We start from the raw sequence: 15,873 nt of genomic DNA on the forward strand, positions 1-15,873 counted from the left end.
ACTCGAGCAGTCGATCGTCTACAACTAGACTGGCCACAGGAGCAGGAGAACCCCAAACGCTCAAAATTAGATGACAGGTTTCTATCAGGTGGTCGGGGGGAGGGGCCTCAGCGACGGTCTCTCCCCTTCTTTGGCGATCTCCATGACGAGCTGGTTCGTTCATGGAGTAAGCCCTATTCGTCCCGTGTCTTCGTACCATCGACGTCGATTTATTCGACTATCGTGGATGCAAAGGCACGGGGCTACAGCGTGATGCCCCAGGTGGAAGAGACGCTTGCGGGCTATCTCTCCCCTGGGACTTCATCTTCCCTGAAAAAGCCTATGCTCCCCACCAAGCCTTGTGGAATGACATCCTTGCTGGTAGGGAAAGCTTTTCAGGCAGCGGGTCAGGCTGGTGCTGCCCTGCACACCATGGCGGTTCTGCAGGCGTACCAGGCTGACCTGCTCAAAGACTTGTCAAACATCGACACCATCGATGAGGAGGCGTTTTCAGAGCTTCGCCGGGCCACAGATTTGTCTCTCCATGCAACCAAGCAGACGGCCCGTGGCCTATGGCTGCCATGGTTTCCACGGAGAGACATCTGTGGCTTAACCTCACGGGCATCAAGGAGAGGGATCGATCTTTCCTTCTTGATGCCCCGTCTCGCCTTCCGGCCTATTTGGCGCGGCTGTCAACACGGTCGCCACTAGGTTTCGGGAGGCGAAGCGCTACGAAGCAGCGTTTGTGAGGTTCCTCCCCCGCCATGCTCAAGCGTTGGGACTGTCGGCCACCCAGTCCCATCCAGGTCCGGTTCTTCTGAGGCGAGAAGCCCAGAAGGAGAGTGTGGCGCGTACAATTCCAACAGAGAGTAGAGGCTCCTTCCTGGCACCCTCAGGGGGCCGCTGTACAATCTCCGCCAGCACTGGTGTTTCGGGGACTGGCGGTCTCCAGCGAAATGTTAGCTGTTCGGTTGCCTCCTGCCAAGTTTCAGGACACCAGACATCTAACATCCCCCCATCAAAGCGAAGTGTCAAAATTAGTGCCCCTTTCAGAGAAGCTGGCAGCGTGGAAGCTACTGCCAAATATCTCTCCGTGGGTAGAAAGGACTGTAGAGAAAGGCTACAGGATTCAGTTTGCGTATCGGCCTCCGCGTTTCAACGGCGTGGTCTCCACTTCCGTGAAACCGGAACGAGCGCATTTGTTGACACAGGAGTTGCAAACTCTGCTGGTCAAAGGGGCCATAGAACATGTTCCCCTGCCAGACAGACAGTCAGGCTATTACAGCCGGTATTTTCTTGTTCCCAAGAAAGATGGGGGGTTGCGTCCGATTTTAGATCTTCGCGGGTTGAACCGCTACCTCAGAACATACAAGTTCAAAATGCTTACAATTAAGATGATTGTTTCTCACATCCAATCGGAGGATTGGTTTGTGACAATCGATCTAAAGGACGCTTATTTTCATATAGAAATTTTGCCACAACACAGGAAGTTCCTGAGGTTCGCTTTCGGGGACGAAGCCTACCAGTATCGGGTTCTTCCGTTCGGCCTAGCCTTGTCACCCCGCACTTACACCAAATGCATGGATGCAGCTCTGGCTCCTCTACGACTCCAGGGCATCCGCATTTTAAACTACATAGACGACTGGCTGATTCTGGCTCAGTCTCAGGAGCTAGCGCTTCGACATCGGGATGTCGTCCTAGCTCATCTCGAATCTCTGGGGTTGAGACTCAACACCAAGAAAAGCGTTCTCTCTCCTGCTCAGAGGACAATGTATTTGGGGGTCGTATGGGATTCGATCACGATGCGGGCACAGCTGTCTCCTGCACGCGTCGAATCCATTCTAAACGCCCTAAAGAACATCAAGCTAGGCCAGAAGATTACTGTTCATTACCTTCAGAGGGTTCTAGGTCTCATGGCAGCTGCATCCACGGTGATACCCTTGGGTCTCCTGCACATGAGATCGTTTCAGTTGTGGCTCAGAGCCAGGGGATTTCATCCAAGGGCCAATCCCCAGAGGCAAATAAGGGTTACGCGCCAGGGGCTTCGTACCCTTTCTATGTGGTTCAGACCTCGGTTTCTGACTTTGGGTCCCACTCTAGGTCCGTGTTGTCGTCGCAAGATGCTAACGACAGACGCATCCCTCACGGGCTGGGGAGCGGTCTTAGATGGCCGTCCAGCCCAAGGGATCTGGAGAGGTCATCTTCTCAAATGGCACATCAATTGCCTCGAAATGAAGGCTGTATTTCTGGCCCTGAAATACTTCCTCCAGCAGTTAAGAGGCTACCATGTCCTAGTGCGGGTGGACAACACAACATGGACTGTGTTTACGCCGCTTGAACGAGCTAGCGCACCAGGTTCTGCTTTGGGCACAGGACAAGTTCCTGTCCCTCAGGGCAATTTACATTCCCGGGCATATGAATGTGGGAGCAGACTTGCTGTCCAGACAAGCTGTGATTCACGGGGAATGGAAACTCCACCCCGAAGTAGTCAGTCAAATCTGGGAAAGATTTTACGAAGCAGAGGTGGACCTCTTTGCTTCACAGGAGACAGCACAATGTCCCCTCTACTTCTCTCTGACTCATCCAGCTCCCCTGGGTCTGGACGCGATGGCCCATGTGTGGCCCAGACTGCGTCTTTACGCATTTCCCCCCGTCGCTCTGCTCCCAGGAGTCCTGGCCAAGGTTCGTCAACAGGGGTCTCGTCCTCTTACTGACAGCGCCCTGTTGGCCGACCACAATATGGTTCTCAGATCTAATATCTCTCCTCGACGGCTCGCCGTGGGCGATTCCGGTGAGGAGGGACCTTCTCTCTCAGGCACAGGGGACAATATTTCATCCCTGGCCCGAGCTCTGGAACCTTCATGTCTGGCCCCTGAGGGGGACCAACTGAGACATGCTGGCCTTCCAGCCGATATAATAGAGACTATTCTGAGTGCTAGGGCTCCCTCCACTAGAAGAACTTATGCCGTCAAACGGCGTGTTTTCGAAAGTTGGTGTACGACACACCATGCAGATCCAGTTCACTGCCAGATTGTTTCAGTACTGGAGTTTCTGCAAGAGAAACTGTCCTCAGGTACATGTCCTAATACTCTCAGAACTTACGTGGCCGCCATCTCGGCTTGCCATGCTCTGATTGATGGGGTTTCGGTGGGGAAACACCCTCTAGTTGCCTGCTTCATTCGAGGAGCTAAGCGGTTGAGGCCGCCAGCTAGAGCGACAGTTCCTTCATGGGACCTAGCTATAGTGTGCTTGAGGGCTTAGTGGACACCCCTTTCGAACCACTAGAGTCAGCGCCTGTCAGGTTTCTGACCCTAAAGATGGTTTTTCTAACAGCTATTACTTCTCTGAAGAGAATTGGGGATTTGCAGGCTCTGTCAGTCTCGCCATCCTGCCTAGATTTTGCCCCTGGGCTGGTCAAAGCTATTTTGCATCCTCACCCTAGTTATCTTCCGAAGGTTCCATTCTCGACCATAAATCCGGTCGTTCTCGAAGCCTTCTGCCCTCCGTTGTTCACGACACCGGAGCAGGAGAAACTTCACTTACTGTGTCCAGTACGTGCTCTCCAGATTTACGTCCACCGCACTAGCCAGTGGCGTAAGTCGGAGCAGCTTTTTGTATATTTTGGAGGCCGCAACCGGTGGGCGGCTGCCACTCGACAGACTATGTCACATTGGGTGAGGGATGCTATTGCCCTAGCCTATGAGGCGCGTGGTCAAGCTTTGCCTCTAGGTGTAAGGGTCCATTCAACCAGGGGGATTGCATCTTCAATGGCTTTGGCAAGAGGTGTCCCCTTGCAGCAAGTTTGTGATGCGGCAGGTTGGTCCTCTCCGCACACATTTGTTAGATTCTATAGTTTGTATGTTCATGTTACTCCGGGCTCGCATGTCCTTGATTCGACATCCCAGAGTCATGTCTGAGACCTCTTTCATGTTTGTGTGCACACACTACACAACGTTGGGACACTTCCAGTGCGGCAGCATTGGTATTCTCGTTCCCATAGCGCTTTCTGCGCAGCATCGAGAGTAGCTTTTGATAGGGAAACGTCCCGGGTTACTTGACTGTAACCCTGTTCCCCGAAAAAGCGGGAACGAGATGCTGCGCCTCAATGCCGCACTGTAGTCGTGCCTGGACGTCCTTTCAGACAAAGGTATAACCTGAGGATGTTTCCGTGTCATGGCTATTTATAACCTCGCAGGTGCATGTGATCATGACGTCACCAACTGAGGTTATTTAAGCCAATTCTTGGCGTGTTTGACACACGTGCTTCACAACCGGTCGAACAAAGAATGTTTTCCCATAGCGCTTTCAGCGCAGCATCTCGTTCCAGCTTTTTTGGGGAACAGGGTTACAGTCAAGTAACCCGGGACGTTCAGAGTATTTTTAAGCATTTTGCTTCAAGATAAAACATTGCTTATCACAATGTCTTATTTATTTAGCTAATGAACAATGCTTTCTTTAACAGTTAGCAGTATGCTAAGTAAGCAAGGTTGCTAACCGAAGGCATGTAGTGTTAAGCCAAGAGAGTAAACTGAACTGTCAACTTGCTAACCAAAGGCAAACTGAAAACAAAGAAAGATGTGTTGTTTTAAACAGTTTAGCTTTGTTAATATGATGTGATATGTAATTTAAAACACATTAATTAACTTATTTTCATGATTAAGAATGAAAACGCCATTATATGTTATTCTATCATTTCTTATCAGGCACTGAATAAAGTAAAATGGGGCTATAATGGCACACCTTAAGGGAAATGTGCTTTTCACTGCTGGGGGTAAAGGCTCACCAGCATGCGACGAAAAGGCCCCCAGTATTACTGATACAAATACTTTAACTAAAGTAATATGTTTTGCATAATATCAATACTTGTTTATTACAATCACTTCAACAAAGGTGGTACCATATTGTGTTTATTTTGATGCATAAAATAGTTTACTTTTATTCAATGAATACATTGTTATGTGTTCATACGTACATATTCTTACCCTGGTGCACCTTTATCCCTGTTGTTCCCTACCTATAAAAACTTTTCTCAGTCAGTGAAATAGCTTTGTTAAGGAAGGAGAAAAATAGTTAAAGTAAAGTTAAAATATGTTGTTTGGAGCTTGTCTAAATGATTCGGTCTTGCATTAGATCTGTTAATGTTAGAGTATTTATTGCTGTTGGTCAGTCTGGGGTAATTTACGCTGGCAGACAGCAGACCACGTCCACCTGTGTGTCAGCCATTTTGACAGCTTTAAGAGGGGCGGCCATCCATTGTGGCAGCTGTCAGACAGGCTTTTACTGGATGTGCACTCATACCTAGGGATGTTCATACACACACTAACACATGAAAGCACACACTCACAGATGAATCGACGTCAAAATGAAGTGGCGACACAGAACATGACAGCGATCGGGTGACGAGTGATACACAGCTGTGTGTGTGATAGAGAGATAGCAAAGCACTCTGGGAAAAATGAAAGCTGATTTCTTTGAGCTTTGACACTGCTGGGCATTCTTTCAGCTTCACAATCATCTGATATTTCTGATTTTGTCACTTTGCCTGCAGGTGCTGAGACAAATATATCCCACAATCCCATTAAGTCGTGGGAGTCCATATGTGTGAGATTATGCGCGTCATACAGTACGATCTGTGGCAGTGACATTTAAACCCTGAGATCAAAAAGAAGCTGCTATTTCTCTATTTGTCTCATTTCAGCTTCCAGTGGCAAATACCGCTGACACTCGCAGTGGGAAACTCCAGTCACATATCAACAGAGACCATCATCTGGGTCTCCAATAAAACAGGTATGAATTATGCAACAATGAGTGTTCTCATCAACGTTTGAACATCAAAATTTTAATCTAAATGTGTCATGTGGTGTAACCACCAGATTAAAAAAATAAATAAAAAATGACACATTTTCACATTTTCCTTACACCTTGAAAACACATGAGCGTATACATCTTAATCATTTTCAAAATGTTTTCAAGGTAACAAGTGTTTTTTTAGAAATGCCATGAATTATCAGTTCATAAATATAATTGTGTTTTGGGAGTCGAACCACATTATAATATGTCAGTCATAAACTCTTACCTTGTTATAAAAAGGCCAAATTATCTGATACAATATTTTAAGAGACTTATTGATCCTGAAAAATAATCATGGGAATCTTCATGATATTGTTTGCACGTTTGTTGCATTTTATGGATTTGATTTACCTGACAAAAGAAACATTTTATAAATGTTATTATAATTAAAAAGTAATAGGCTTTTCTTTCATTCTATTGTTGCTGTCAACTTGACATTTTTGACTCTCAAAAATATCAGAATTAATGTTAATAAGAAGAAATTATAAACATACTAGTCAGAGAATAGGAATATAAATAATTATATACATTGTTTTTTTTTAATATATATTATTTTTTTTTAGATCTGAACATGTACAGTAATTAAGTGCCTTGTCCTTGACCTATGAAGTCGACAACTGCTGTCATATTAGCCAGCGACACATAAAAACATAGATAAAAGTACAAATTTAATTGGATTTCCTCATTAAATTCGACTAAATCAGCTCTCAAGAGTGCTTTTATGTAAATGTCCTTTTACAACACATTCAAAATGCTATTCATCTCTGAGTCGCACATTCATGCAGCAGCTCCACGTCCACCATCATTAAATTAAATTCTGTTCCATTCCTTTCCCCTCCATTGGGAGAAAGAGGTGGATTTTCTTCGGATGGAGCCACAGCGAGTCAAATTCCAAGAGCTGGAATTGAATTTGGTCTGCGAGTGATCCGTGTGACTCAGAGCTCAAGAGTTCCTCTGATTGTGAGACCATTTAACAGCCTCCATTTTCAGCTCACCTTCCTTTAAAATCAGCCCTCATCAGGGCTACAATGCAGATCCACAGCAGCTCAGACAGAGAAACAGAGACTGTAACATAGAGACCCCATTTATATGCATTAACTCACCGCCCGACTCTTGCAATCTGGCCGCTGATGCTTGGATGCTCCCTGGATCACGAAACACTTCAAATGCATTGAGTCCATGAGCGCTCGAAAGCACTTAACCAGTGCGTTTGTTATCCATGAAAAAGCACAAGGTCTGGCTGGAATATTACAAGATGAGAATGTGGCAAACACATTAGATTACAGATGTTGTGCATTACGAAATGCTGAATGCATTGTCTCTCTTCATGTATATTTTCATGCAGGACTGCTTTTATGAGTTCATTCCAAAGATGATAAATGCGCTGAAATTTTTAAACACTGATATGAATAAAAAGCTTTGTGAGTGCACTGTCAGGCAGAATATATCAGTCCATATGAACCACAGTGAGCAGCTTGTTTAATTTTCTGTAATATTTCATTAGAAATACATTTTGTTTCTTTACTGTCTGTTATCTAATGATATTCACATCTGTCTGTAAATGTCTAGATGTCATTTAGCGCCATGTGTTTCTGCTTATATGCATTTGAGTCGAGCTACAGTGAGCTGTCAGAAGTGTCATTAAACGTTTGTTTCATGCTCTGTTTTTACTCGTGTATTTATAGAGACGCACAGAGTGGGTCACATGGATGGCGAGACGTGGTTGCTGGGCAACATCAATCAAACGGGCTACTTCAGAGTGAACTACGACCTTCACAACTGGAGACTTCTCATTCAACAGCTGAAGACCAATCCAACGGTAGACTTTCTTCCACCTCTGTCAGTCCATCATCTTTCCTTTTTGAGTATTTCCTTTGAGTCTTCTTTCCACTTTTCTGTCACGATCCTTCCTTTTCCTCATTCTCCTCTTCACTCCTGTCTCTCCTGCATGGTTCCTGCTGCATTATAAATGTCTCTGCTTGCTCTCCACCGGCAGATCATCTCTGTGGGCAACAGGGCCGGTCTGATTGATGACGTCTTCAACCTGGCGAGGTGGGTTAAGTTTGTTACACACAGAGTCATTCAGAGCCTGAAACCTGCTCTACAGATGCATTTAATGTCCTTCACACCCCCACAGAGACCCGCTGGACTATTCATTCTAATTCAGCTTTATTTGTGTGCTGCTTTTTATTGTCACTGTAACTGTCACATTATTTCAGGGGCTCGTTCACCTACCAGTGAGGAAAACTCTTGCAGTATAAAATCCTGTTGAGACCAAGTCTGGATTTTCAGCAAAAAAAACACATCAAACAGATTACAAAATGAAACAATGTATCTCTATGAACTTCACTATGGTCAAAATTAAGCAATTAAATCTACATATATTTAAAGTTTACTGACTAAACGTGCCAATTTATTTTGTTATTCCATTATAACAACCATTATGGTTTTAAAAGGTTTAATTTTTTCCACTTTTACAAAAGTGAACCTACATTTAAATTATTTATTTTCATTAAAAAAAGTACTTTTTAATAATAAGTTGCATTTATGAATGACACTGAGTGGATGAATCTTGAATTTCTAAAACCTAATTTCCCCCAAAAGAGCTTTATAATAACAGAAGATTGTTTCATAAATGTCAAAGAACAGACAGGGCGCTTATACCTAAAGTTGCAGGAGAGAGCATTGAAAATGGATCTTCATCTTCTTGGGATTTCAGAAGATTTCATCATGACTGACAGATCTGTATGGAAGTCTAAGTGTTGCAAGAGTTGAACACTTATTCAGACTTGGTATTAACATTCATCTCAGGTCTGATCACATGTCAGCCGAGACATTATTTTGGATGAGATTCCAAAACTGTCTCATTAGTTTTCTACATAAAGTGTTTGTTTCACATCCTCTGAAGCTGCATACTTCCATACTGCTCTCCAAGCTAATTAAAATACCATCACCAGATATAGTGTTCAGATTCTGTTTGATCTACTCATGCCAGAAGAATTACTATGATCAAATCATGTCATGTAGTCTGTATTTGAAATCTCCATATGATACTTTTCTGAAGTGAAATCAATCTGAGAGAATTAGCCAATAAGCAGTGATGTAACCCAGATAGCAAAAATCATTTGGGCCAGATCTGGTCCAGACCCATCGGACGTTCTGGCCCAGATCCGCATAACGGACTTGGGCCGGTGTCTTTTGGCACAACGGGAACTGGGCCAGCTCCAGACCAGATGCGGATTCCTTTATGGTGATTTGGCCCAAATGTGGGCAGGATCTGGTCCAGTACCATGCCGGATCTGGGCCAGCTCATTTTGTGTAATATATATATATATATATATATATATATATATATATATATATATATATATATATATATATATATATATATATATAGGCCTTCATACACACACACAAATAAGTTGTATACATATCTAGAATTCAAACACAATTTGTTTATTTGTACAGTGCTTTTCACAATACATATTCCAATGCAGCTTTACAGAAAATGCATTTAAAAAGAGTATTGCATTTAAAAGTTACAAATAAAAGAGTAATGTCCATATGCCACAGTATTTGTACAGTTCCCAGATAATACAAATCATACATGTAGATAATGACTATTTAAGTAGAAATGATAAATACCTTTAAAAGCAATGATTACAAGCATCTTACCCAGACAGCAAGGAGTGTCAGCCCAGATCCGGCCCACAACTGGCCCGCATGGATTTCACACGGGCCACATGTGGGCCGGATCTGGGCCGACACCCTGCTGTCTGGGTACATAATACATAATTAAATATCTTTCTTTTTCCCTTAAGGTATAATATCAAGGTCTTAGACAACAAAAAGTTTAAAGAACTGATTTAGATGTACAGACAATTACTGTCCTGAACACTACTAAAACAATATTCATATTAAAACAATTGAATTACTACACAAAACATCTTTTACTACACTACATCTTTTCTTTTGATAATTTTTGCATCAAAAGCAAAATTAAAGTTAATTTAAAACTACCCCAAGTAGTACATGTCTCTACTTCTAGTGCTTACTGTACATAATATTGACTAAGCTTAAAACAGTGCTACACAATGAGAATGAGAAGAATCTGAATAATTACCACAGGGAAATTTTATATCACAGGGAAAGGTCTTACAAATGTGTGTCACCGTTGTGTGCTTGAGTTGGTTCTAGTTGTTCGAGTCTTCTGCAATGCCTTTTTGAGGTAAATGCGAGCCCTCCATCTGACTCCACAGCTTAAAGACAGTTCCCCCATTTTCGTTGTCTCTAAAAAAAAAAAAAGATTAAATATCTTTTTAATATTAAAATATTAATATTAAATATATTATACACACACACATACATACAGTACATATATACACAAATACACACATAAGGTCAGAAGTTTACATACACCTTGCAGAATCTGCAAAATGTTAATTATTTTACCAAAATAAGAGGGATAAGATATTTACATATTGTCCACAAGAGAAAAAAAGTTGAATTTATAAAAATGACCCCGTTGTTTACATCCACTTGATTCTTAATACTGTGTTGTTCCCTGAATGATCCACAGCTGTGTGTTTTTGTTTAGTGATAGTGGTTCATGAGTCCCTTGTTTGTTCTGAACAGTTAAACTGTCTGCTGTTCTTCAGAAAATCCTTCAGCTCCCACAAATGCTGTGCTTTTCCAACATTTTTGTGTATTTGAACACTTTCCAGCAGTGACAGTGTGAAAAGATGGATCTCAAAATCATACAGAGGACAACTGAGGGACTCATATGCAACTATTACAGAAGGTTTAAACGCTCACTGATGCTCCAGAAGAAAAAAATAATGTATTAAGGGGGTGAAAACTTTGAACCATTGTGGGAAACATGTAACCCAGACAGCAACATAGTGTTGGCCCAGATCCGGCCCACATCTGGCCCACGTGAAATCAATGCGGGCCAGATGCGGGCCACATGTGGGCCGGATCTGGGCCGACACTGCTTGCTGTCTGGGAAGTATCTTCTGTAGCTTCTGAAGGGCAGTACTAAATGAAAAAAATATTTAGGCAAAATAAGAAAAATGTACACCTTCATTCTGTTTAAAAGTTTTTACCCCCTTAATGTATCGTGTTTCCTTCTGGAGCATCAGTAAGCATTTTTCACTTCCAGTTCTTTTCCACATCATCAATGTTATCCATGGTTAGCATTTTTTAATTTTCCTGTAATCGAGTAATTTTGTCCTGCTTTGTGTGTAACAAAGATAATGTTCATTCTGCTTACTGCCCATAGGTGTGAAGTATAATAACTGATATTATTATACTTATATAGGAGAACCTGTGCCACCTGTTTTATATATTAAAAAATACACAACTAATTGCATATTACACAGATATGTTATGAATGTATTTGTTTCATTTAGTATTACAAAGCAAGGAAGGCAATGTTTAAGCCTTACACATAAGAGTCACAGTTTATTAACATGCTCCACTGTGGAAATTAGTGCATGGGACATCAGTGTCATACACACTTCCTTTAATCACCGACTTGAGATGAAAAAGGGTTTGTACCCAAATGACACACAGACTATAGCATTGCTAGATGACTATGACTGTTATAACAGGTATATTGTTCAGGATGAGTGTGAAGTAATTTAAAACACATTAATTAACTGATTTTATTCACATCCAGAATACCACATTGAATACATTGTCTGGTTTTACAGAGAACAGGCATCAGTATAATCTGCTCTCAGACAGCAGCAGAGGAGCAGGAGGAAAATACACTGTCAGTTCTGCTGTAAATCACACAGGAGTTTATGTGTGCAGAGCAGAGAGAGAAATCAGTCTATAAACACAGCACAGCAACACACAGCAGCTGTGGGTCACTGGTGAGTTCAAACAGAACTTAAACTACTGGTTCATATTAAATACAGAGAGTTTCCAAGCTCAAATCTGACACTCTGCGGCTGTAATTGTGGTCTCAGGTGTTTCTCCTCCAGTCTCTCTGATCGTCAGTCCCAGCAGAACTCAACACTTCACATCTGTCTCTCTCTCTCTGAGCTGTGAGGACCAGAGCAACTCTACTGGATGGAGAGTGAGAAGATACACAGACAGTGGACGGCTGGAAGATTGTTCTTCATTACGTCGAGGATCACAAACAGGATCTACATGTACAATCAGACCCACCAATGCATCACACACTGGAGTGTACTGGTGTCAGTCTGAATCTGGACAGAAACATCATCCTGTTAATATCACTGTACACTGTGAGTCTGTGTATCTCTGTTTATTTGCTGGCGTTTACAACCAATGCATGAAGCAGGTTGATTAAACAAGTGCAATAAGCATCAGTGGACAAACACATGCAACGTTATCATATTGTTTATATAATTCTGCAGTCAGTGCATGTTTGCTCTGTTTCTGTAGCTGGTGTGATTCTGGAGAGTCCTGTTCATCCTGTGACTGAAGGAGATCATCTGACTCTACGCTGTTTATATCGACACACAACCGCTCCAAACCTCAGAGCTGATTTCTATAAAGATGGATCACTCATCCAGAATCAAACTACAGAGATGAACATCACTACTGTCTCAAAGTCACATGAGGGTTTCTACTCCTGCAAACACCCAGAGAGAGGAGCGTCACCCAAGAGCTGGATCTCAGTCAGACGTGTCTCAAATGAACACTGCTGTATGTGTGAGCTGATTTATTTCTTCATATGCCCTCATTCATATGTAGTGCACGATAAAGTGCTTGTGTGTCTCTTTTTCAGTGTTTGATTCAGAATCTCAGATGTCTGTCCTCAACATACTCAGTTCTGTACTGGCAGCTTGTCCATATCTGCTAGTGACAGTCGTGCTGATTTACAGATGCTGCAGAATGAGAGGTAAAACATGACTGATTTATTATTTAAAGTCATTTCTTTGCTCATTGGGCTTATTGTGAAAATCGCTATACACATCATGTATTGAATTGAATCTGTCCTGTAGCATATCTTTGTCTGTACAAATATATATTCATATTCCCTCATATATGCATATATTACAAACACAGCCATGCATTTTGGCATCTGTCTTTTTCTAGTTCAATTTTATTTACATTTATTTAGTCAAAAAATGATGGCTTGTCAGAAAAGCAATAAATGTAGAGAGAGAAAAAAACATATACTCATAAGTAAATGCTGAGAAGACTGTTTCTGTGTGTATTTAACAGTTGCATCTGTTGAAGAGGAAACTTCGGTCTGATAATGATTAATCTGTTGCAACGGTGAGAAAACTTCAGCTTCATCCTGAAATCTCTCAGTATCTCATTCACAAGCTCAGACAGAGTAAATATGCTTACTGTAAAAGTCATGTTTTTGGAGTGACAACTATATGTAAATGCAGGAATAATTCACTTTACTGTGTGTGTGTGTGTGTGTGTGTGTGTGTGTGTACTGGTTTTTGTGGTTTACAGGGACAACATTTGTATAATGACATGGGTATGACAGAGGTATTACAATTTGAAGGTGGTTTATGAGGACACTGACTATGTCCCCGTAAATCAAAAGGCTTAAAAAACATACTAAATTGTGTTTTTGTTTTTTTTTCAAATCTAAAAATGCAGACAGTCTCCTGTAAGGGGTAGGTTTAGGTGTAGGGTTGGTTTAGGGCAATAGCACATACAGTTTGTACAGTATAAAAACCATTACGCCTATGGAGAGTCCCCGTAAACCACTAAAACAAACATGTGTGTGTGTGTGATAGAGAGATAGCAAAGCACTCTGGGAAAAATGAAAGCTGATTTCTTTGAGCTTTGACACTGCTGGGCATTCTTTCAGCTTCACAATCATCTGATATTTCTGATTTTGTCACTTTGCCTGCAGGTGCTGAGACAAATATATCCCACAATCCCATTAAGTCGTGGAGTCCATATGTGTGAGATTATGCGTCATACAGTACGATCTGTGGCAGTGACATTTAAACCCTGAGATCAAAAAGAAGCTGCTATTTCTCTATTTGTCTCATTTCAGCTTCCAGTGGCAAATACCGCTGACACTCGCAGTGGGAAACTCCAGTCACATATCAACAGAGACCATCATCTGGGTCTCCAATAAAACAGGTATGAATTATGCAACAATGAGTGTTCTCATCAACGTTTGAACATCAAAATTTTAATCTAAATGTGTCATGTGGTGTAACCACCAGATTAAAAATAAAATAAAAATGACACATTTTCACATTTTCCTTACACCTTGAAAACACATGAGCGTATACATCTTAATCATTTTCAAAATGTTTTCAAGGTAACAAGTGTTTTTTTAGAAATGCCATGAATTATCAGTTCATAAATATAATTGTGTTTTGGGAGTCGAACCACATTATAATATGTCAGTCATAAACTCTTACCTTGTTATAAAAGGCCAAATTATCTGATACAATATTTTAAGAGACTTATTGATCCTGAAAAATAATCATGGGAATCTTCATGATATTGTTTGCACGTTTGTTGCATTTTATGGATTTGATTTACCTGACAAAAGAAACATTTTATAAATGTTATTATAATTAAAAAGTAATAGGCTTTTCTTTCATTCTATTGTTGTTGTCAACTTGACATTTTGACTCTCAAAATATCAGAATTAATGTTAATAAGAAGAAATTATAAACATACTAGTCAGAGAATAGGAATATAAATAATTATATACATTGTTTTTTTAATATATATTATTTTTTTTAGATCTGAACATGTACAGTAATTAAGTGCCTTGTCCTTGACCTATGAAGTCGACAACTGCTGTCATTTTAACTAGTGAAAATACAATTGTTGATATCAAGAATTAAATTGTTGATATCTGTCATTAATTCTTGATATCAACAATTTAATTCTTGATATCAACAATTAGCATTTTAACTAGTGAAAATACAATTGTTGATATCAAGAATTAAATTGTTGATATCAAGAATTAAATTGTTGATATCAAGAATTAACTTCTTACTAGTTGAAATTCCAATTTCACATATCAGAAATACAATTCTTACTAGTAAAAATGTTTATTCTTGATATCAACAATTTAATTGTCACTAGTGACAATGTTCATTTCTGATATCTGAAAATGTATTTCTGATATCAACAATTCAGTTCTTACTAGTAAAATGTTTATTCTTGATATCAACAATTTAATTCTTGATATCAACAATTAGCATTTTAACTAGTGAAAATTGAATTGTTGATATCAAGAAGTCATATCCTGAGAATGAATAAAAGTTAAAACGGCTTGCCATAGTGATAGTTACATTGCTAGTTAATGTAGATTTACATTTTACAGATAATGTTTCACAATAATTATCCAGAAAATATCTGTAAAGTGACAACGCTTTTTTCTAAACCGTTTAAGAAAAATTAGGATGTAAATTATGATATATATTTTTTTGTCTCAGCATCTCCTGGAGTGCTCATGACAGCCACCAGAGGGCACTCCTCCTGGATCATTGTTTATTGCTCGTGGACTTTCATTGCCTTCTGCTGTTTGTAATTTACTCATTTAGCTCTGCATATAATACACCGTGTTCTCTTATCTTTGTTGCTGAAGTATTGTTTTGTCACGCTGGTCTTCTGTGTTTTTGCTGGATCCTGGATCTCCTTGCTTTGTGTGGATTATTGTTGTTTGTATTATTATTATTATTAAAGCTGATCTTTGATGGATCATCTTTTACAAAGTTTTCAGTGTGATTCTGTGACAATTTGTCCTTAATTTTATTGTTTTTATTTGGCAGCCGCTTCTGCGAGTCATTGACCTTTTTTTTTTTTTACCCACAGCACATGAATTCACTCATGGTTATTTTTACACACACTGTGGTTCTGACTGCTATGTACAAATGTTGCACGCTAGTGTTCACACGGTGAGAACTGCCGGTTGTGGTGACATTGTGATGGTGTTAAAAGCTGAATATGTGTTCAGAGTTGAAACACAAGTGAAACAGTGAACAGTGAAACACAAGAATAGTGTTAATAGTTTTGAGAAATCTTTTAGACAATGGTCTGAGGTTAATGATAAGTGGCTAATATAATGAT

The 15,873-nt window shown here is 40.6% G+C and overlaps 1 protein-coding gene and 1 long non-coding RNA gene across 2 annotated transcripts; both read left to right on the top strand.

The window, feature by feature from the left end:
- The first annotated feature begins 5,675 nt into the window (after positions 1 to 5,675).
- Positions 5,676 to 8,184, top strand: LOC131554169 (uncharacterized). Its single transcript, XR_009274353.1, has 4 exons — positions 5,676 to 5,766; positions 7,515 to 7,648; positions 7,826 to 7,881; positions 8,049 to 8,184. It is a non-coding gene; the product is annotated as an uncharacterized LOC131554169 (long non-coding RNA).
- A 3,235-nt stretch (positions 8,185 to 11,419) lies between these two features.
- LOC131520837 (low affinity immunoglobulin gamma Fc region receptor II-like) lies at positions 11,420 to 15,604 on the top strand. The gene is made up of 8 exons (XM_058745346.1): positions 11,420 to 11,441; positions 11,544 to 11,605; positions 11,678 to 11,708; positions 11,805 to 12,086; positions 12,247 to 12,510; positions 12,593 to 12,706; positions 13,033 to 13,086; positions 15,240 to 15,604. Exons 1-7 carry the CDS (start codon positions 11,420 to 11,422, stop codon positions 13,062 to 13,064), a joined length of 807 nt encoding a protein of 268 aa, XP_058601329.1. The 3' UTR covers positions 13,065 to 13,086; positions 15,240 to 15,604.
- The last annotated feature ends 269 nt before the right edge of the window (positions 15,605 to 15,873 follow it).

This window comes from Onychostoma macrolepis, chromosome 15 (assembly GCF_012432095.1).
Source record: "Onychostoma macrolepis isolate SWU-2019 chromosome 15, ASM1243209v1, whole genome shotgun sequence".
Taxonomy (NCBI): domain Eukaryota; kingdom Metazoa; phylum Chordata; class Actinopteri; order Cypriniformes; family Cyprinidae; genus Onychostoma; species Onychostoma macrolepis.

What these genes read in the sequence shown, in the direction of transcription:
- LOC131520837 (XM_058745346.1), top strand. Translation starts at nt 11,420, where the DNA reads ATGACTATGACTGTTATAACAG. An exon ending in GAGCAGGAGGAAAATACACT is followed by an intron (nt 11,606 to 11,677) that starts GTCAGTTCTGCT and finishes CTATAAACACAG; the next exon opens with CACAGCAACACACAGCAGCT. An exon ending in CAGATGCTGCAGAATGAGAG is followed by an intron (nt 12,707 to 13,032) that starts GTAAAACATGAC and finishes TGTATTTAACAG; the next exon opens with TTGCATCTGTTGAAGAGGAA.